The 23759-nt window shown below is 43.8% G+C and overlaps 1 protein-coding gene across 4 annotated transcripts in view; it reads right to left on the bottom strand.

Annotated features, from left to right (window-relative positions):
• Positions 1-309: 309 nt before the first annotated feature.
• Positions 310-23759, bottom strand: part of st3gal4 (ST3 beta-galactoside alpha-2,3-sialyltransferase 4) — a 135555-nt gene continuing 112105 nt past the window's right edge. For all 4 annotated transcript variants that reach the window (XM_087976489.1, XM_043676905.2, XM_043676906.2 and 1 more), the window contains 8 exons: positions 22592-22663; positions 22386-22486; positions 18963-19023; positions 17808-17903; positions 16370-16559; positions 13319-13462; positions 11181-11330; positions 310-5819 (listed from right to left, as the gene is read on the bottom strand). In XM_087976489.1, coding sequence (XP_087832615.1) covers positions 5730-5819; positions 11181-11330; positions 13319-13462; positions 16370-16559; positions 17808-17903; positions 18963-19023; positions 22386-22486; positions 22592-22663 — 904 coding nt within the window. In that variant the 3' untranslated portion in view covers positions 310-5729. The remainder of the gene's footprint in view (positions 5820-11180; positions 11331-13318; positions 13463-16369; positions 16560-17807; positions 17904-18962; positions 19024-22385; positions 22487-22591; positions 22664-23759) is intronic.

The raw sequence follows: 23759 nt of genomic DNA, 5'->3' as shown, positions 1-23759 counted from the left end.
CAATATCAGTCTCGTCCAGGATTTCTATTCAATCCTTAAACTCTTGCATGTCAACTGAGTAACCTTTTAATCTTTGTACCTGAGGGAGTACAATGTTGGCCCATAAAATCTGTCCCATACATTGACTTCATCAATTCTGGAATGGTTCTGGTGTCTTAGGCATTGCAGTTATTATGCCCTGAATTTTAGTGCCCAGAGTTTTGAATGGGATCCGACTCCAGCTGCCCATAGCTAAAAATTAACTTGCACTCAACTGTGTTCTAGATCCTATGAGAGCAGAAGCTACAAATATCAACCAGAGAGAATAAGTGTGATTCATAGTATCTTTATTGATTCGCATTTAGCAAACACAGATAATGATTAACAAATGTACATCTTTTAAGTGCAAATCATCAAAGTTTCATTGTAAAAAGAGGAACAGATATTTTAGTTTAAATAGACATTTTCACCTACTCATATCCAACCTGAAATATTCCATTTTGTCAATAGTTCAATATCAAACTGTGTAGAAACCTTCTGAAGATGAGAAAGCATGACATTGTTAAGCCTGTTACAGAGACTTTGAAGTCTCACTGTAAGATGCAGATTTACAAATGCTTGAAGTATGAATCCAGCTGGTGTCTCAATCAAAGCACCATATGGAGGAGCTCCCTGTCCATGTGAAGAGGTCCTATCCAGTGCATAACGACATGTTTCAGCCTATTCCACACTATTGCCCTTGCTCATATATTAAAAATTTCAATGTACTGGTGATGCTTTGGTACAAAACAATCAGCAATGTTTTTCTACCGTATCTGGTTATAAGATAGTTAAAGAGGTCATAACACAAATGTTTGAAACAGTACTGGCCAACTGACTCTATCCTCTTCCCTCTTGTTGGTAGCAACCTCCAGAGTTTTCTCAACATTTGCTTTCCTCACCCCTCTTCCCAAGTCTCCATAGTTCCAAGGAAGCCAGACAGTTCTGCCATCTCACCAAAGTACCTGCCCTTTCATTGCTGTCTCCAGAATGAAATGTTAATGACTAATTCAACTGCAAGTGACATCCCATTCTGCTCCATGATGTTGTAGAGATGTTCAACAATAGTTTACCTCATGTTAATTCTACAATCTAAATTTGTGTGCGTTTGTACATATAGTACATATGTATATCGATAGTTTGTCTAATTTTTGTGTAATAATATTTCCTTGGTTTGTTTAAACCTGTGGAATCTTCAGCCTTTATTCCATCAGTAAGTACCTGAGTTCTCAAACTTTGCACAATTAACCAAAAAATTACTGTGAAGTAACCAAATTCTTACATAAATTTGACAGGCTTGCCCAGGATTGTAACATAATTTGGAGACTTAAGTAGGACTTAAAATTCACTGATAGACATGAGTATTCGGAGTTGCTAAAGTTAAGACAAATAAGATTGTCATGGTAGCCTGCTTTACTCATTGAAAAACAGATTGGCTAAGTTTACTGCTCAGGCTTACCCCTCCAAAAAAAAAAAGATTTCACGCTAGCATTTATGCAACAATTAACTAATTTTTTAGGAGCACTGCTCGAAAAGCTGGAAACAGAATGGAAAGCAGGGACCAAAAAGGCTGACACAATTAAGGGAACGACACAGCATTTAAATTTGAAGACGTTTTGCGTTGGTCAGTGACTAGTTGCAGATATAGCATTAAGAAAAGGATGAGCAGTATCTTGAGAGAAAGAAGTTAGAGGTAAAACATACTGGAGCTTGAAGAAGAAAAGGAGAGGTATGAACTAGAAACGTAAATAAAAAACCTTGAATTTGCAATCCTAAGGCAGAAGTGATGAAATAATAAGGAAAGAGAGAGCCTCAGAGGGAGAAGGAACTCAAAGCATGAACTGACTAAAGAGAAGCTCAGCTTATGAGGTGAAAGAGTGACAAATAGCTCAGATGAGGAAGGAGGACCCATTTAGATTCATAATTTAGCCAAAAAATTTTTAACTAGTGCCTACATTTTCTAAAGAAGGTGTTGAGAAATATTTTACCTCCTCTTGCAAGGTGACGACCGAAGTGGCAAAGCATCCAATGAGATAAAGTTATGAATGTTTAATAGAGTTGTAGAGTCATACAGCACAGAAACAGACCCCTTGGTCCAACCAGTCCATGCCAAACATAATCCCAAACAAAACTAGTCCCACCTGCCTGCTCCTGGCCCATGTCCCTCCAAACCTTTTCTCAGATATTTCAGAAGTCCTCACATTATATGAAGTCTAAGAGGCAATACTTCACACTTATGAATCTGCTCCTTATGTCTGTGAATTAAAATATAGGACAGTAAAGACACATGTTGAATCCACTAGGGTAAAAGAAATATTATGGGATGAATGTTTAATTCATTGCAATCAAGCAATCACTGGTTGGCAACCCATTCACCACCTCCAATGCTTTCATTCCCTTGCCCACTAATGCACAATGGCAGCAGTGTGGACCATCTGTACTGCAGCAACTTACCAGGACTCAATGCATCTTCAAAACCTACGACCAACACCATCCAGGAAGAGATGGGCAAAGGATGCATGGAAACACCAACTGCAAGCTCCCAACACCATCCCCCTCCCTGAGTTACACATCATCCTGAATTGGAACTATATCTTTGATCCTCTATTGTCATCATTGGATGACTTCCCACGAGCACTACAGATGTACATGCCTGTCATGTACTGCAGTGGTCCAAGAGGACTGCTCATTGCTACCTTCTTAATACCAATTAGGGATAGGCAATAATTGCTGGCCTAGCCTGTAATGCCAACATGCAGGAACAAAGAGTTTTAAAAAGTAAGAGAAATCAAGCGTATAGAAGAATTCTGGAACAGCAAGCATGTTCTATCAGGATGAGGGACAGTAATGGGAAGTCAAAGAGGCACAAGCTCTGACAACTTGAGCAATATTTCCCAGGAACAGTGTGTCAGTAAGTTGTCATATGAAATCCTCACTGGGAAGCTAGAAGAATAGGATAGATTGTGACTTTAACAAACAGACAGATGTTTGTTAGGTTTCGAAAAATGATTATTTAGAATTTAAAAGTGACAAAGTATATCTTCGTTTCAGAAGACAGGGCATATAAAAGCAAGTTGTTGCAAGTGAAATTATAAACCAATGGCAGTAATAGAAGCCTTTAAGGAGGCTTCAGAAGAGGTTGTATCACAATTGGAAATGGGTGTTATCACAGTGAGAATGGTTCAAGTGAAAAGCATTTCCTCAGAACCTACAAGAATGGGAAATACAAGGGCTTTCTTCCTTAAATATCACAAAAGTGAGTCAGGTTTTGGAAATAATGGGTAAGAATTATGTTTTAACAGTAGGAAATGGGATAAATGCCATTAAAGCACTTTAAAGTTTCTCTAACGCCCTCAAGACTGCCATCGTTGCAATCTTTACAGCTACTGCTTCTCCAGCTAAGCTCACTGGCAGTTCTATTCTGATTCTATTAACCGAGTATTGTCTACTAAAGCCCAGCATTTTAATTAACAACTTAGCTGCTAACCTTTCAATCAATATGACCCCAACCTTTTAAGTACACTAGACTTCAAACACATTTAGGAAACCCCAAAGGTCAGTTTAAGGACAATACAGTAGGCTACATTATGGTGAGGATTTGCCATGCTGGAGTGATTGATATAACTGAATAGCTTGCTAGGCCATTTCAGAGGGAAACCGCATTGCTGTGGGTCTGGAGTCACATGTATGCCAGACCAGGTGAGGATGGCAGATTTCCTTCCCTGAAGGACATCAGTGAACCAGATGGGTTTTCCAACAATTGACAATGATTTCATGGTCATCAGCAGATTTTGAATTCCAGACTATTTTTAATTGAATTCAAATTCCACCATCTGCCGCGGCGGGATTCGAATTTGGATCCCCGGAATTTATCAGGGTCTCTGGATTAATGGGCTAGTGACAATACCACTAGGCCATTGCCTTCCCTTATCAGCTGATGGAGCAGCGCTCCAAAAGCTTGTGATGTCAAATAAACCCGTTGGACTACAACTTGGTGTCATGTGACTTCAAGCTATATCATGATGAAGAAGGATGAAGTTTAAGAAAGTTCTCCGATTTCAATATACCTTAGTGTGTATTTGCTGGGTAAAATTCATTACAATGTGGAGCTGGGGAGTGCTGAAGGCTGTAGGTAGCGCAAGTACGTCTGTTGGCCAACTCCTGAGCAGAAAGCAAAATAGTACATCTTACAGAAAGAGCACTAAAGTACCTAGGGCAGAGAAACCATGAGGCAAACAAGTTGGAAGGCGAGATGATGGTGTTTAAAACTCCAATGACCTCCTTGAGGTGCACAATGAAAGTTTCGACCACAATGCCAAAACAAGACAATTCTTTCCATTTTCTCACATTCTCAACACAGGAGCCCTCCTTCAAAAGATGGAGTGGATTAGAAAAGTCCAATCCCAATCCTTGGCTTCGTTAAAAATGTGACATCTTTATTAGGACAACAGAAATAACCTTCAAAGGTTCAGACTGGAGACAATTTTCTTCAATACACTGTTCAAAGAAATCTAGACCTGAATTATTTTTATGCTGTCTAAATTCCATTCTGGAAAAAAAAATGGATGTTCAGCATCATTTTTATTTTAAAAAAAAAGAGAATCTCCAAATACATTGCAGAGGTAGAACATAATAGAGTAGGTTCCATTCAAAAATATTAAAATGCCTGCAATGCTGTACAACGCTCTCGGCAAACATTTCAATTGCCCATCTGGTGTTGTTTTGCATGAGCAACCGGTGTTTTTTCTTAAAAAAGACCTGGAATGGATTCCTCCCACCAATAATGCTGGAGTAGCAGTTTTAAGTGAAAATTTGCATTAACACTTATAAAGTTCAACAATTTCTCAATGCTGAGAGCCCAGGTGAGATGCAACCATTATATGCCACCAGTGTAGGCTGCCTTGCAGTAAAAAAACAACTTCAGAATTCCACCCTCATGCTAAAAATTGACTCTTGAAAGCAGATCCCCTACACCATGGGCCAAATCAAGACTAGGTAAACTGACTCTAAATAATACAATGTGACACCAACAGACCCACAGTACAGTTTCCCAAGGCAATGATAAATAAATGCCAGGAAATTAGTAATTAAAATCTAATTACTATCTCAAGATGGCCACCATGGATGGAAGGACATGCCAGAGTGGAAAAAAATAAGCTGGTGGATGTGGGAATATCACAAGAAGAATTGCTGTTGTTTCTTCCCTGGAGCAATAAGACAGATTTCATAAATCAGAGGGAAGGGAACAAAGTTATTTACAATGGGAGTCAACCTCCGTGGGTCTGGCAAAATAAAACGTGGTGAAGGTTTTAGTTAAGTTTATGTGTTCCTTGTCCAATTACAATCAACACAAGCTTTTAAAGTCAAGCGTTCGAAGCAAGAATTATTTCTCTTGCATGTCTGACAAGACAGAATTTGCATTTCCGGACTTAAATCTTGAAATATTGGCCAGTTAATGTTGTTTAACATTTGTAGTGGTATCTGATGTTTGGCAGCCACACCAGCGCAGAATAAAATCTCATGCATTAGTTATGATTATTTCAACAATGCTAGAGAATTTCCCGCACCAAGGGCAATGATTATTCCATCCGCATTCCTGCATAAGCCAGAACAGGGTGTGACCGTCCTCACTAAAATATCCAGTAGCCAAGGATATGCCACAACCAGTGATTAAAAGAGAATATAAACAAAAGTTGCCATTCATAAAACAATTATTCCAAAGCAGTGAGGTATTTAATTGCCCCAGCATCCAGCAGTCTCTTCAGAAATTGCTGTTCATGTGTGACATTGTGTTCAGAGTTCTGAAAAGTAAAGGAAGGTTATTTTAAAGCAAGGCCATAATACTCTTTCTTGAACAGGAATAAGTGACTAATCAACATACACCACACTTATCAAATCTCCTTCACCCCAATCACGTTGGGAAAGCATTTCTCGGCTGGTCCAGTGCACCACAAATGAAACTTTTTAAAGCCATCCTCAATCTATTTAAATGTTCGCTCATGAGAATCACTGGCAGGCCAGCATTTATTGCCGTCCCTAGTTACCATTGAGGGGATGGTGATAAGCTTCCTTCTTGAACTGCTGCAGCCCACATTACCGTTAGGGAGGGAATTCCAGGATTTCGACCCAGTGACAGTGAAGGAATAGCGAATGGAAATGGAGGATAGTGAGCAGCTTGGAGGGGTACTTGCATGGGTGTGGCATTCCCCTGTATCTGCTGCCCTCGCCCTTCTGGATAGAAGTGGTCATGGGTTTGGAAGCTGCTGCCTGAGGATCTTTGATGAATATCTGCAGTCAATGCTTGTGGATGTAGTGGCAATCAAGCGGGCTGCTTTGTCCTGGATGGTGCCAAGCTTCTTGAATATTAGTGAAGCTACACTCAACCAGGCAAATGGGGAGTATTCCATCACACTTTTTGCCTTGTGGATGGTGGACAGATTTGGAGAGTCAGGAGGGGAATTACTTGCTGCAGTATTCCTAGCCTCTGATTTTTGCTTGTGATCACTGTATTTATTTGGGGAGTCCAGTGGGCTTCTCATTAATGGTAACCCCAGGATATTGACAGTGGGGAATTCAGTGATGGTAACACCATTGAATGTCAAATGGTAGTGATTAGATTGCCTCTTATTAGAGATGGTCATTGCCTGGACCATCTGGAGATGGTCAGCTTCCCATTGCCACAGAAAGGGGTGATATTCAGGGACATTGTGCATTCTCCCAATGAAAGGGTAGACCCTTCCTAGTGCTACTGCTCAGGTACTTTGAATGCCTCAATAGGAAAGATCCAATTTTGTCCATCAGTGTCCCCAAATAATATCTGCTACGTTAAATCAAATCATGTACTAGGACCACCCCTGCAGTAAAGCAGAGGAAAGCAGCAACCAGCACTGGGCATGGAGGTGTGAGCACAATGACACTGTTCAGTCCGTTCTGTCAATTTTCAAGAACAAACCAATTAGTTTGGCTCTTCCCAACTGTGTGTGTGTGTGTGTGTGTGTGTGTGTGTGGGGCAGGGAATGTGTGTGTGTGGCAGGGGATGTGTGTGTGTGTGGCAGGGGATGTGGGTGTGTGGCAGGGGATGTGTGTGTGTGGGGCGGGGAATGTGTGTGTGGGGGGCAGGGGATGCATGTATGTGTACGCGTGGCGGGGGGTGTGTGTGTGAGCGTGTGTGTGTGCGGTAATGTAGCGACCAGAACTGTACGCAGTATTCTAAATGTGGCCGAGCCAAAGTGCGATACAACGTAACATGACCTGCCAGCTCTTGTATTCAATACCCTGTCCGATGAAGGAAAGCATGCCGTTTGCCTTCTTGACCACTCTATCGACCTGCATTACCACCTTCAGGGTTCAATGGACCCGAACACCCAGATCTCTCTGTACATCAATTTTCCCCAAGACTTTTCCATTTACCATATACTTCGCTCTTGAATTGGATCTTCCAAAATGCATCACTTCAGATTTGTCCGGATTGAACTCCATCTGCCATTTTTCTGCCCAACTCTCCAATATTTCTATATTCTGACAGTCCCTTCACTATCTGCTACCACACCAATCTTAGTGTCATCTGTAAACTTCCAGGTCATTTACTCATATCACAAACATGTGATCCTAACACGGATCCTTGCGGAACACCACTGGTCACAGTTCTCCATTTTGGGAAACTCCCTTCCGCAACTACTCTCTGTCTCCTGTTGCCCAGCCAGTTCTCTATCCATCCAGCTAGTACACCCTGGGCCCCATGAAACTTCACTTTCTCCATCAGCCTACCATGGGGAACCTTATCAAACACCTCACTGAAGTCTACGTATATAACATCTATAGCACTTCCCTCGTCAACCAACTTTGTCACTTCCTCAAAATAATTCTATTACGTTGGTAAGACATGACCTTCCCAGCACAAAACCATGCTGCCTATCACTGATAAGCCCATTTTCTTCCAAATGTAATTAGATCCTATCCCTCAGTATCTTCTTCAGCAGTTTCCCTACCACTGACATCAGACTCACCTGGATTATCTCTGCTACCCTTCGTAAACAAGGGGACAACATTAGCAATTCTCCAGTCATACAGTCAAAGAGATGTACAGCAAGGAAACCGACCCTTCGGTCCAACCCGTCCATGCCGACCAGATATACCAACCAAATCTAGTCCCACCTGCCAGCACCCGCCCATAGCCCTCCAAACCCTCCCTATTCATATACCCATCCAAATGCCTCTTAAACATTGCAATTGTACCAGCCTCCACCACATCCTCTGGCAGCTCATTCCATACATGTACCACCCTCTGCCCCTTAGGTCTCTTTTATATCTTTCCCCTCTCACCCTAAACCTATGTCCTCTAGTTCTGGACTCCCCCACCCCAGGGAAAAGACTTTGTCTATTTATCCTATCCATGCCCCTCATAATTTTGTGAACCTCTATAAGGTCACCCCTCAGCCTCCGAAGCACTAGGGTAAACAGCCCCAGCCTGTTCAGCCTCTCCCTGTAGCTCAGATCCTCCAACCCTGGCAACATCCTTGTAAATCTTTTCTGAACCCTTTCAAGTTTCATAACATCTTTCCGATAGGAAGGAGACCAGAATTGCATGCAATATTCCAACAGTGGCCTAAGCAATGTCCTAAACAGCCGCAACATGACCTCCCAACTCCTGTACTCAATACTCTGACCAATAAAGAAAAGCATACCAAACGCCTTCTTCACTATCCCATCTACCTGTGACTCCACTTTCAAGGAACTATGAACCTGCACTCCAAGGTCTCTTTGTTCAGCAACACTCCCTAGGACCTTACCATTACGTGTATATGTCCTGCTAAGATTTGCTTTCCCAAAATGCAGCACCTCGCATTTATCTGAATTAAACTCCATCTGCCACTTCTCAGCCAATTGGCCCATCTGATCCAGATCCTGTTGTAATCTGAGGTAACCCTCTTCGCTGTACATTACACCTCCAATTTTGGTGTCATCTGCAAACTTACTAACTGTACCTCTTATGCTCGCATCCAAATCATTTATGTAAATGACAAAAAAGTAGAGGGCCCAGCACCGATCCTTGTGGCACTCCACTGGTCACAGGCCTCTGGGACCTCACCTGTGTTCAAGGATGTTGCAAAGATATCTATTAAGGCCCCAGCTGTTTCCTCTCTCACTTTCCTCAGTAACCTGGGATAGATCCCATCTTGACCAGGGGACTTGCTCACCTTAATGCCTTTAGAATACCTAACATTTCCTCCCTCCTTATGCTGACTTGACCTAGAGTGATCAAAAATCTATCCCTAACCACAACATTTGTGGGCGGCACGGTGGCACAGTGGTTAGCACTGCAGCCTCACAGCGCCAGAGACCCGGGTTCAATTCCCGCCTCAGGCGACTGACTGTGTGGAGTTTGCACATTCTCCCCGTGTCTGCGTGGGTTTCCTCCGGGTGCTCCGGTTTCCTCCCACAATCCAAAAATGTGTAGGTTAGGTGAATTGGCCATGCTAAATTGCCCGTAGTGTTAGGTAAGGGGTAAATGTAGGAGAATGGGTCTGGGTGGGTTACGCTTCGGCGGGTCGGTGTGGACTTGTTGGGCCGAAGGTAATCTACACTGTAGGTAATCTAATCTAATTTCCACACTGTAGGTAATCTAATTCAAATCTAATCCATCATGTCCCTTTCCTCAGTACTCATTAAGAGTCTCATCGATTTTCCCTGACTCCACACATAACTTCCCCTCCTTTGTCCTTGAGTGGGCCAACCCTTTCTCTAGTTACCCTTTTGCTCTTTATATATGAATAAAAGGATCTGAGATTTTCCTTAACTCGGTTTGCTGAAGATCTTTCATGACATCCTTTAACCCTCTTAATTCTTCATTTCAGATTGGTCCTACATTCCCGATATTCTTCCAAAGCTTCGTCTGTTTTCAGCCACCTAAACCTTATGTATGTTCCCTTTTTCCTCTTATCTAGTCTCACAATTTCACCTGTCATTCATGGTTCCCTAATCTTGCCATTTCTCTCCCTCATTTTCACGGGGACATATCTGTCCTGCACTCTAATCAACACCTCTTTAGAAGCCTCCCACAAATCAAACAGCTGTTCCCAACCTACATTTCCCAGCTCCTGCTGAATTTTGGTATAGTTGGCCTTCCCCCAATTTAGCACTCTTCCTTTAGGACCACTCTCATCTTTGTCCATGAGTATTCTAAAACTTACAGAATTGTGATCACTATTCCCAAAGTAATCCCCTACTGAAACTTCAACCACCTGGCCGGGCTCATTCCCTAACACCAGGTCCAGTAGGGCCCCTTCCCAAGTTGGACTATTTATATACTGCTCTATAAAACACTCCTGGTTGCTCCTTACAAATTCTGCTCCATCTAAAACTCTAACACTAAGTGATCCCAGTCAATGTTGGGAAAATTAAGACCTCCTATCACCACCACCCTGTTGCTCCTACAAATTTCCATAGTCTGTCGATGTATTTGTACCTCCATCTCACACTCGCTGTTGGGAGGTGTGTAGTACAGCCCTAACATTGTTGCCTCACCCTTCCTATTTCTGAGCTCTGTCCATATTGCCTCATTGCTCGAGTCCTCCATCGTGCCCTCCTTCAGACAGCTGTGATATCCTCTCTGACCAGTAATGATACTCCTCCACCCCTTTTACCTCCCTTTCTGACCCACCTGAAGCATCTACATCCTGGGATATTTAGGTGCCAATCATGCCCTTCCCTCAACCCAGTCTCAGTAATAGCAACATCTCTTTGAACAGGTGGCACTTCTGACAGTGCAGCATACCCCCAGTCCTGCACAAGCGGGACAGGATAGACTGTATGCTGAGGTCACTGGAGTAAAGTGTGAAGCCATCGACATACACTAACAAGCTGGCCCCTTTATATTAAATGCTCTAAATGCTGAGTCAGCAAACCGCAATGGACCCATCCACCATCCTCCCTGCCCTGGCCCAAGCTAGGCATCCTCGTGTGAACTTCCTCACTGTTGCTGTTTAGTGAGGGCAAGGTTAATATTAAATAAATCTTAGCAAGAACTCACTGCAGCATCACCCTCAGAGTTGAAATCTGACAGAAAGCTCCAGGCTATTTTCCAACTAGAGGTATAACAGGCGAGAGATAGCTCCTAGGCAGTCAGAAACCTCAGAGCAGAACTTTAATCCATCAGTACTTACAGCCATTTCTTTCATGGTCGTTTTGCCATAGTAGTGAATAGGAGTGCTTTGTTTCGTTAGTGGATATCCAAAGCCAGCAATGTGTACCTCATCGCAATAGTTTAGGGCCACAGTGATGGCGAGAAGACCAGTGGTGGGGTGTAATGGTTTCTGTGGATATAGAAGGACACAATTCTATTATCAAGAGGATGGCAGTGCAACCACTCTACCAGCAGTATTCTCACTAGGTTCCAATTACCAGAGGCACAAAAATTGCACTTTGCAATATATAGTTGCCATATTGAAAATTAGTCTTGGAGCTGAGATAACCGATCTTGCTAAACTGACCGAAAGATTAGAGTGATTCAGTGAGTAATCCTTACTAATAAACATCTAGATGTGCAGTCAGAATTCAGGAGTGTGGAGGTCTCTAAGCCCACGAAGAGTTATGATAGGCCAGGAACAGAGAAGTCTTCCCGACATGTGAGGGAGCCGAAGAACGCTGATCATAAACACAAGACAGCTGCTAACAAAACTAATGGTGAACTTGAGACAAAATTTATTTACCCACAGGATGGAGGATGTGTTGCTGAGGGCAGTAGCGTGCATGCAATTCAGGGAAAAGGAGAGGGATGTCTTGTTAAGCTGCATAAACTTGCCAATGATAGCATTTATTCATTGGCACATGTTGTTTCTGCTCCTTGGCAACAATGTGCAAACGGTGGCAGATTTGAAATAGAGGCTGAAAGTCTCATCAAAGCCTTCACCTGCCTTTGCAGCTAGATTTCTGATCAATCCCAGTATCCCGGTCTCTCCAAGACCGAGCCAAAGATTTATTGTTTGACCTACCTTTACTACAGCAGCCTGTTTGCGTAAACGAGGGTACAAACAATTAAAGAGGATAATTCTGAGCTTTACAACTATGAGAAGAGTAACGTGCTGATACTCAAGCCCCACTGCTCCACCCATTGCGCCATTACTATAAATGTGTTGGTTTATTTGTTAAAATAGCCACTTGTGTCTCTCCTGTAGTGCTATCTACAATTTTTAAAAAAACATTAACCCAGCTTCTTTAATCAAAAAAGATCAAACCATGGCAGATGGCTTGTGGGCAGTGGGAACATCAGCACAGAGTAGCTGAAATGAATGGACTGCTTTCAAGGCTGTGAGTTCTACGCAATTCCATACAAACAATAATTTCTGCAGTTACAACATCAGAGCTGGAGGTCTGTGGTTGTGCCACTATCTCTGGGCCAGAAGTCCCAGGTTCACGTCTCACACCAGGTCTTGTTGAGCAAAGAAAGAGCATTACAAGGTGGTAAGAGTCTTCTGGTCAGTCATCCTGCTAAGATAATGGCCAAACCATTGCAGTGCTTTGCCCATGTGTGGACTTGCAGAATTCCATCATCAAACCCTCGGAACATGGAGGCTGTTTTCGTTAGAGAGAAGAGAGTTGAGAGGTGACTTAATTGAGACATAAGATAATCAGAGGATTCGATAGGGTGGACAGTGAGAGCCTTTTTTTTGGATGGAGATAGCTAGCACGAGGGTACATAGCTTTAAATTGAGGGGTGATAGGTATAGGACAAATGTCAGAGATAGTTTCTTTACTCAGAGAGTAGTAGGGGTGTGGAACGCCCTGCCTGCAACCGTAGTAGACTCGCTAACTTTAAGGGCACCAATAATAATCATTTGATATCCATATGGATGAAAATAGAATAGTATAGGATAGATACACTTCAGATTGGTTCCACATTTCAGCAAAACATTGAGGGCTGATGAGCCTGTACTGCACTGAAATGTTCTATGTTAAAAATCTTACAACATTAAGAGATTCAAGGGCTGTTGACCGAAAACTTAGTCAACAAGAAACAAAGCCAAAAGTGCATCTGAAGAGGAGGAGGAAAGCAAAGAGACATAGGAAATTCCAAAAATGACACAGAAACACATAGAGGAAGCAGATTTCCACCCTACTGTCTCATTTCCAGGTGATGGAGGTGAAAAGGTCAATGTGCCTTGGTTCAACAATAACTAGTTGAAACACAGGGTCTGTCTCTGTGCAAACTGTGTGTGTTAACCCAGGTCCTAGAAGCTAAAGGACAATGAGTGTTTCATGAACAGCACTATAAACTCCATCAAATGGGAATTAGTGAGCTTACCTGCTTAGACTTGGGAGGCAACTTCAGAGGGATGTTTAATAACTTGGTGGCAGCTTGATGGATGTAATAAGGATTAAGGATCCGGATATTCGAAGGATTTGCTTCCCAAATCAAGGGCGGAGACTTCCAGAATCCTTTCCGAAACTGGAACAAAAAGAAATAATGGAAAGGTTGGAGGGAGCAATAATCGTTTTCATGCAGGATTTGAGGAGTTAACGAAGTGGAAGTCAGTGAGATATAGCAAGGTGCTTTTGAGTAGAGCTACAAGTGAAAAAATGTCCAAACCACCAATCAGCATGGACAATCAGAGCTGTGTACTGAAACACAGCACCAAGATGTGGCCAGTCAGCCCTTCTAACCCATTCTACCATTAAGTTGGATCACGCCTAATCTATAACTTATCTCCATTTGCCTGCCTTGGATCCAAATTACAGGCAGTCAGAGTTATCGGGCAAGAACAAGCTGCTAACCCAACCCCTATGTCTGTGCTCTGTTTTGATTGCAAATTATTTTTATATTAGCTAGCTTTTTGACTTCTTCAATAACCACCTACTGTGGCGCTCTCCACTTATATTATTCTTCCAAAAAAGGAAGAATTAATGCTCATCCCTCACCCATTCTTCTCTCTCTTCCACGGTTTTGTGGAGGTTGGTTAACCAGCAGAAGATAGGATAAACCTTAAACACACAAAGTTGGCGTGGAACTGAAACACCGTTTCCCCAAGTGTGGAATATGGGTCTGAAAGGGTTAATACCATTAACCTATTATAGTGCCATCAGCATCAGCCAGTAAGATGGTGGCAGAACAAGTTGGGATCTTGAACGAGTGAGATCTAACATCTAGCTCTTTGCAAAGTCTCTGGTATAATGTCTGTCATTTACAGTAGAACCTCAATTATCTGAACATCAATTATCCGAACTTCAGATTATCCAAACAAGATCGCAAGGGCCCATAAAAATGGCATTAGGCAACTCAGCATTCAGTTATCAGTTAAATGGCATTATGGTGCGCATTGCTGGATAACCGAGAAATGTTCGATAACCAGCACTCAAATTACCGCTTGTTTTGGTTATCGTGCAATTCTGGTCTCCTTCCTATCGGAAAGATGTTGTGAAACTTGAAAGGGTTCAGAAAAGATTTACAAGGATGTTGCCAGGGTTGGAGGATTTGAGCTATGGGGAGAGGCTGAACAGGCTTGGGCTGTTTTCCCTGGAGCGTCGGAGGCTGAGGGGTGACCTTATAGAGGTTTACAAAATCATGAAGGGCATGGATAGGATAAACAGACAAAGTCTTTTCCCTGGGGTGGGGGAGTCCAGAACTAGAGGGCATAGGTTTAGGATGAGAGGGGAAAGACATAAAAGGGACCTAAGAGACAACGTTTTCACTCAGTGTATGGAATGAGCTGCCAGAGGAAGTGGTGGAGGCTAGTACAATTGCAACATTTAAAAGGCATCTGGATGGGTACATGAATAGGAAGGGTTTGGAGGGATATGGGTGCTAGCAGGTAGGACTAGATTGGATTGAGATATCTGGTCGGCACGGACGAGTTAGACCAAAGGGTCTGTTTCCATGCTGTACATTTCTATGACTCTATGACTGTAATTATCCGAACAAAATACTCCACGCCCATCTCGATCAGATAATCGAGGTTCTACTGTAGTGTGCTGTTGCTAACATTACCTTTATTAGCTACAAGGGTCTCCTTTATATGGACCAAGAAGTGTGTTACATTGATCACATTAAATCAAACAGGTCTGAGAGTTCTTAACAAAGGAAGATGGTAGCACCTTGATCATGGGCCAGCAGCTCAAAATGCAGTGGGCTGATATAATTGTGCACCATCTAGTCCTCCAACTGTCCTCAAGCTAAGCTGGAACAATGACAGGAGAACAGGGGGAACCATGGCCCCTGTTAATTTTGTTGTTCATGCTCTGAACAAGCCTCAGGTGACTCCCCTGCAGTGGAGTGCAAAGAAGTCTAGGAATCTGACAGTTGTGTGAGGAATGCAAAGTAAACGGCAAATGGCTAACAGTGAAATTTTACAGAACTTCAATTCTTTTTTTCATTTGTGGGATATGGGCGCTACTGCCAAGACACCCCTACAAGCACTAGGAAAGCACTGAACTGCTGCAGTCCCACAATACACCGTGCTGTAAGAAGGGAATTCAAGGATTTAAGGAACAGCTTGTAAAAGAAAACCTGTAGGTGGCAGTGTTGTCATGCCTCTGCTAGTGTCTTAACACTTACCTTGCAAAATAAACATGGCCTCAGTCACATATGATACGTGTTCCATTAATACCTAATGCCATAATGCCCCAGTCTAAAGTATCAGTGGAGTTTTCTTCTTCAGCTATTTGAGAATCATGGTTTCCAACCTTGAGTGTTAAAAGCCAAGACAGCTAGATAGTGGGATCATGGCAAATGTTACTGGACCAGGACTCTGTTATATGCCCCGGACACATGGGTTCAAACCCCACCATGCCAGATGGTGACAGCTGAATCCAATAAAAATCTGCATTAAAACATTCGGTAACCATGTAATAAAAAACCCGCCTGGGGTGACGCAGTGGCTGAGTGGTTAGCACTGCTGCCTCACAGTGTCAGGGACCCAGGTTTGATTCCAGACTCGGGTGACCGTCTATGTGGGGTTTACACATTCTGCCTGGGTCTGCGTGGGTTTCCTCCGGGTGCTCCAGTTTCCTCCCACAGTCCAAAGACATGCAGACTAGATGGATCAGCCATGCTAAATTGCCCATTCTGTTCAGGGATGTGTAGTTTAGGTGTGTTAGTCAGGGGTAAATGTAGAGTAATAGGGTAAAGGAATGAGTCAGGGTGGGTTACTCTTCGGAGGGTCAGTGTGGCACAAATTGCCTGTTTCCACACTATAGGAATTCTATGATTTGTGCCCTTTTCAGAAGGGTCTTTCATCAAGATACCATTTCCAATCTAATCACAAACCATTTGAATGACACAAGATATTGAGGTCAGTGGAAATCCCACATTGACAACACTACCAGTTCCAATCTGCTCTAACAATAGACCACACTCAACTCTTTTCTCATCGTACACGATCTCCCTCAGCCACTGGGCATCCACCTGCTTGAAGGGTAAAAACACAAGCAGTGTGTTCGGGTTATTTTCGATATTCGGATCCTTGGCTGCTGACTCGGGATAAAAGAATCGCAAAGTGGTCTTGCTGCCGACATCCTTCTCGTAGCCTCGCACTGGAGCATCATTTATTCTGTGGCAATAAACAAGGGGACACTTTAGGAATCCACATCCTCCATGGCTGAACACGAGACTGCACTCTGTTATCAGAAGCACACAGACATGGTAAGGTTTCTTCCCATAGCTCACCTTTAATAAACACTTAGAACCTCCCAGAAAGTCTGTCTCCATGCCAGTGTCCAGGGACCATCCAGTTAATGATACTCAACCATAACTTTGCAAGAGTAATGCCCTCCCCTCCCACAGTCTGATGCTAAGCCTCCTCTCGTTCTGTCTCTCAATGTTATCTGAAGCTTGAGAACTTGCTTATCATGCCTCCTTGCTGTTTAATCCTGCTTTTGGGGATCTAACACCATGTCTTACGTGCGTTAGGACGTTGGCAATGCCAATGTGCCATGCTATGAATTGGTAGCTGAATCGATGCAGGATGCATATTATTCTTCATCCAAGTGAGCTGCTGACCTTGACAGCACAAGTGTTAGCTCTGTTGGCATTCACTCATCTACTTTGGTTTCCAACGCAGCAATTTTGCTCTCCCCACACCCTCCAACCCAAGTTAAAATTGTATCCTTCTGTTTCAATACCTCAATTCCTTCACACCTCCCAAGCCCCATAACCCTTAACCCTGTGCATCCCTCTGGATCTGAAGCCAACATTAATCACCTTTATTCCACCATTGGTTTACATTCTTCAACTATCTCTGGGCCTCAGCACTGGAATCCCACTCTCTCTCATCCTTTAGAAACTTGAATATTGTGGAGTGGAGGCACCTTTTGCTGAAACGTTTCACCTTGCACTCAGCAGGGTTATTTACAAGAACACCAAATCAAGGGGAAACCAACATTTCTACAGCTAGAGAGGGGAGTGCTGATTGGTTCGCAAGCAGACTTTGATTGGTAGAAGTTTTGCTATGGAGAATGCATGAATTAATTGTCAATCATCAATTGTCCCTGGCACTATGAGGCAGCAGTGCTAACCCCTGAGCCATCAGCCACCCTTCCAGAAGACCTTGGAACATCTTACTTCATGAAAGATGCTATATAAATGCACGCCATTATTGTTTGTTTTGAATCGAAGGAAAGACACTAGACTCTCTTCAGGGAAGGAACAGGAAGGAGGAATAGGACGCAAAACAATTCAGGACTCATTCACATCACAATTGGTGGTCAACAAGTACTCACACAGAGTGAGGGGGGGGGGGGGGAGGGAAGACACATCCAGGAAAAGCAAACAATAATCACAGCCGCTGCACATCACTTACCGAATAACAATATCATACTCGTTGATGGTTTCTCCAAGTGAGCTGTTCCTCAGGGTGTACCCGTTGCCAACAATAACACACCTCTTACAAACCAAACTGGCAAAAGACAAGAGACCTTCAATGAACACAAGCCCGACAATGGCTGAACAAGTAAAAGCTTTGTGGAAGTTGATCAAACAAAGACAGCCATTCCACCATCGTGTCATCGCAAATGCAAAAGAAAATTAATTCCAAAGTCCTGCTCTTTCCTTTTTGACCCTCTGCTTCAGTTTACCAATTTTGTCCTTTAACAATGCAATGACTTAAACTTCAGCCATCTCCTGTGACATCAATAAAACAGACAAAACATGAAGCATCATCTGACTCTGACTCCGTTAATGTCTATTTGCTGCACCCGGCATTTACACCAAAGTCCGAGATCTCCCGCATCTCCTACTGCTTGGATTTGGATTGTTAGCTTCTTGCCGGTCAGAGCTGAATACAGAGTCAGCTTCTGCTAAAACAGATCTTTGTTAATTGATACAGCAAACACTGGACACAACTGACTCCAAGCACAAGGGGACTGCACTTCTGGGGGGAGACTGGGAAAGGGAAGGCTGTTTTACTTGGAGCAGAAAAGACTAAGGGAGATTTTGAAGAGGTGTTAAGAGGCACAAAGCCTTTCGATAGAGAAATTAGTAATGGCTTCCAATGACTGAAGAGTTAAGGGTCAGAAGGTACATATTTAAGGTAACTTTTAAAAAAAAGCAAGAATTTAATGATAGTTTTGAACTGTGAAGAATAAATAGAATATAGGATCCATTAAGTGGCTTCATAGAAATTTGGCTAAATTTCTGAAGGAGGAAAGATATCACAGAGATACAAAGTGTGAGAGAATGGAAACCTTGTGGTGCAGTGGTAGTGTCTCTGCCTGTAGGCCAGAAGGTGCAGGGTCAAGTCCAGCCTAAGACAGAGGTGTGTCATCATGTCTGACTAGGTCATTTCTTTTTTAAAAACAAAGCGTGATTGAATGAATTGCTCTGTGAAAGAAATGGCACAGGCTGACGGAGGTAATGGCTTCCTTCTGTTTTGCTCCACGAAATGTATACACAGTGAGACATAACAAACCGCTCCCCATCAACTTCCCCCCACCTCCCAGTATGATGAAATGCTTACCTGCTTATGTTTTCAGGCATATCATACTGTATTCTGGCCAATATCTTGTTAATAGATTGTTCTGGAAGGAAGGTGAAAGGTTCACAATGACACAACCATCTGCAGCAATTGGTTCCCCTTTTTCCCACTGTCCCCTCTCACCTGCACTAAGTTACACTGATGTCACTTTTAACCTATTTTGAAAACAGAACATTAAAGCAGATGTCGCAAATCTGTCCAATCCCTGCAGCTCAGTTTGCAAGGTTTATGGGAAGCCAGTGCCTTTTGACCCAACAGTGGTGGCCCCATATCAGTACTCTCTTTTGAACCCACATCTTGAAATCTTCCCCCACATAAACCCCAATAGTTACCCTCAAGGTTTTGAGGCTAGGTGTTTAACAGACTTGGCTGTAACAGACAAGAGAAAACTTACAAAACAAAAGGAGACAACCCTCAAGAGGGACATGCACAGCTAACATCGCCAGGCTGAGGGGCTGACAGGGTGAGGGTTGGCGATTCGGAGGTTTTTGGGCTGTGAGTGTGTGAGGGGACAAGGGAGAAGCTGTGGCAGAATCACAGCCCCTCCCTGGAAATGGTCTTCCAAAGTGGGGGGGGGGGGGGGCCTCCAACATCTGCTCCTTCACTGCACTTGACCACTGCCAGCTTGCTGTCCTCTCCATCTGCCGGTGATCCTCTCCGTCCCCCCAACTTACCCGCTTCGACCGCCAGCGAACCTTCCCAGCTGGCACTGACCTTCCACCCCTCCCAACCCCGGCTGCTGCTATTACAACTGTTTCCCTCCCACCCACTCCCTCCCCCAGTCTCACCGATTGCTCCAAGCCCCAGGCCATCTGGCTGGATCCCGAGCCACTGATCAGTGCCTCAGTCCTGCAGCAGGCCCTCCGAGGTCTCACAATGTGGCAAGCCCCTGTCTCTTACACACGGTGTCATCTTTCAGACTGGCTGAAGATTTCCATCCCTTCATTTTGATGTTGGTGACCCTGTTAGGAAATGGTGTCCTGAATGTTCTGACACAAAGACCCTCATGTGGAGGGAGGGAGTCATAACAGCCAAGTGTGGAGATTTCTTTAACTCAGCGAGCTTGTCATCAGCAAAATGAAAACTGGTCTCGGTAACAGTGCCATGAAACGACCTGAACTGTCATCAAATAAAACCCCTCTGCTTCACTAAAGTCCTTCAGGAAAGGAAAGCCGCCATCCCCACAGATCTGGCCTACATGTAACTCCAGACCCACAGCAATGTGGTTGGCTCCTGACTGTTGCCTGAAATGGCCTCAGCAAAGCCACTCAGTCGAAGGGCAATTAAAAATACTCAGTAGTACCCATATCCTATCACAAAACAAAGGTCCATACAAACCTCTGACGTCATGCAAGCTGATAGTAGGAGGTGACCCCCTCTTCAGCAGGACCCAGGGTGACATTTCACTGATAGCAAGCTCAGTCAGGGAGCTGGTAGCTCAGCAGTGCCACCATCAGAGGTGGCCATTGCTGCAATTGCAGTTAGAGGAAGATGGCACATGGAGTGGACCCATAATGAGCCATGGAGTGGCTATAAAGGAGGGGGCTAGATTCCCACCACACAGGGCCCACAAAGAGACCCTCAGGTTTCACCTGGCAGGTGGACAGTGGACCCACTCAGCTCCCCCCCCCCCAGTTCAGACAAAATGCTCACTCGGAGGCGGCCATAACTTGGGATTTGAAGTGATTTAATTGACCTCCCTCCCAGGACATGGCCCATAATCCAGCATTCCTACCACCAGCAAGATGGTACACAATGGAAAGACATTAGGGAAGATATCAGGAACTGCCTATCCTCCTCACTTCCTGCGCCATTTCACCAGCCTTCCCACATCTCAGCCCAACCCCGAGATTTACAAAAACCTTCAGCTGCACTGTGTGAAGAGCTGATGGAAGTGGATTCAATAACACCTTCTGAGGGGAAAGGAAGACTTTCTCAAGGCTGTGAGCACACAACTGGGTAATGCCAATAAACTGGAAAGCTCTTCCAACGGGCCAAGTGAGGCATGATGGGCCAAACAGCCTCCTGTGTTGCTGCAACATTTCACGACAACAGAGAGGGTCACTGATAAACTGAATTCACTGTTTGACTGATCATTATTGAACAATTGGCTATAACTTATCAGATAAAATGTCGCAAAATGATTTCAAAAATCCCCACACACACTGGGCAGAGACAATGAGGCATTTTGCTGAGAACAGTTTCTTTGTAGTTGGACAGAATCCAAACCATGAGTATGGTGGCCATGACTAGTAACCACAGCATACCTGGTGCAGCAGGACAGTTTGATTAAGTGTTACTTTATCAACAGGCCAATAACTCACAAAGATACTGATAAATATTGTTCACTCCAGCAGAACTCAGAAAAGAGCTCAGTCAAAGTCATGGTCTGAGGTATTAACAAATCTCAAGCAACTGCCAGACCCTGAGCTTAAGGCTGCCCAAGGATACTACGACATAATTTCACCCTCCCCCTAAAAATAATTGGACACCACACAGGAGGGATAGCGAGTCCCCTCAACATCTTGTCACCACATTATCTCAGACAGTTGCTGATTAAATAAAAGAACGTTTCAAACAAAAGACGACAAAAATAAAGTAAGCATGCAATGAATGATAATCATAAAGCAGTAACGGCTAAATTGCTTCAGTTAGTGCTCCTCACAAGGCTGGCCCACCAGCCTAGCCCTAACTCTGAAGATCAGTCACCAGAAAGGACCTTTAATGAGCCTGGGAGCAGGTCATCACTTTCTATGTGTGAATAGAATGAGCACTGCCTGTCAGCTGATTCCCACAGCCAGCAACAGTGTGGGTATTAAGCCTTCAAACATTTACTAACTGCTTTCCTGCAGTTGTAGATAGAGAAGGAATTGGCTAAGGAAAGGTGGGGGAGGCCTTCACTATGGGCTCATTGTACACAATCATAGGGTTTGGTGAGATCTGGAAAGACAGAAGCTGACCCACACTGCCTCATGAGGTAATGGCAATTCTGCAAAAGTGAAAGGGACAATGAGGCTCCACCCTACTCTCCAAACTACCATCACGTTTACCTTCATCTACCCATCACATTTCCATTAACAAGCCCCACCCCCCTCATTTATTTCTCAGGCCCCTTGCTTGCCCCCCCCCCCCCGCTATTCCTGATGAAGAACTTATGCCCGAAACGTCCACTCTCCTGCTCCTCGGATGCTGCCTGACCAGCTGTGCATTTCCAGCAACACACTTTTCGACCCTAACTCCAGCATCTGCAGTCCTTACTTGAAATATCAGTAGTTTGAAAGAAGCCTTCCAGCTCCTGGTCTCAACATTCAAAGGGATTTCTATCAATCCCTCCTCTCTCTCTCCCCCCATTTATTTTGAAAATGAGGAAAACAAACAAAATAGAACAATCAAAATGTGTCTCACCACTCCCTTTAACTCCATAAGGGAGTTCATTGACCGCAGGGTTTTTCGGAATCCACCATATATCATTTAAACTCAAGAATAACTGAGTGTTTCTGGTAAAACTGAAAGAGAAATGGAAGCAGCAAATTAAAACGGGCACATCAGTAATTAGAATATTTAGAAAGTGAAGCTCAATGGCAGACAGAGGCATTAAGTTGATGACTTACTTTGCTATTACCCGCTTTGTGCATGCACTTGAATACCCAGTCTGGCAACTTGGTTTTGCTTCCACACTGTAACTAATCAGAGACACATTTCAAACACAGAAAGAAAATCTGTTTAAGAAGGGTGGTAAAGACAAGCCAGGGAACTATAGACCGGTGAGCGGTGGGCAACTTGTTGGAGGGAATCCTGAAGGACAGGATGTACACGTATTTGGAAAGGCAAGGACTGATTCGGGATAGTCAACATGGCTTTGTGCGTGGGAAATCACGTCTCACAAACTTGATTGAGTTTTTTTGAAGAAGTAACAAAGAAGATTGATGAGGGCAGAGCAGTAGATGTGATCCATATGGACTTCAGTAAGGTGTTCAGTAAGGTTCCCCATGGGAGACTGATTAGCAAGGTTAGATCTCATGGAATACAGGGAGAACTAGCCATTTGGATACAGAACTGGCTCAAAGGTAGAAGACAGAGGGTGGTGGTGGAGGGTTGTTTTTCAGACTGGAGGCCTGTGACCAATTGAGTGCCACAAGGATCGCTGCTGGGTCCTCTACTTTTTGTCATTGACTTAAATGATTTGGACGCGAGCATAAGAGGTACAGTTAGTAAGTTTGCAGATGACATCAAAATTGGAGGTGTAGTGGACAGCGAAGAGGGTTACCACAGATTACAACAGGATCTGGACCAGATGGGCCAATGGGCTGAGATGTGGCAGATGGAGTTAATTCAGATAAATGCGAGGTGCTGCATTTTGGGAAAGCAAATCTTAGCAGGACTTATACACTTAATGGGAAGGTGCTTGGGAGTGTTGCTGAACAAAGAAACCTTGGATTGCAGGCTCATAGCTCCTTGAAAGTGTAGTCACAGATAGTTAGGATAGTGAAGAAGGCATTCTGTATGCTTTCCTTTATTGGTCAGAGTATTAAGGACAGGAGTTGGGAGGTCATGTTGCAGCTGTACAGAACATTGGTTAGGCCACTGTTGGAATATTGCATGCAATTCTGCTCTCCTTCCTATTGGAAAGATATTGTGAAACTTGAAAGGCTTCAGGAAAGACTTACAAGGATGATGCCAGGGTTGGAGGATCTGAGCTACAGGGAGAGGCTGAACAGGCTGGAGCTGTTTTCCTTGGAGCATCGAAGGTTGAGAGGTGACCTTACAGAAGTTTACAAA

Source organism: Chiloscyllium plagiosum, unplaced genomic scaffold, assembly GCF_037043375.1.
Source record: "Chiloscyllium plagiosum isolate Xiang-an unplaced genomic scaffold, Cpla_swu_hap1 HiC_scaffold_29, whole genome shotgun sequence".
Lineage (NCBI taxonomy): Eukaryota > Metazoa > Chordata > Chondrichthyes > Orectolobiformes > Hemiscylliidae > Chiloscyllium > Chiloscyllium plagiosum.
This window is presented reverse-complemented; position numbering and strand designations above follow the sequence as displayed.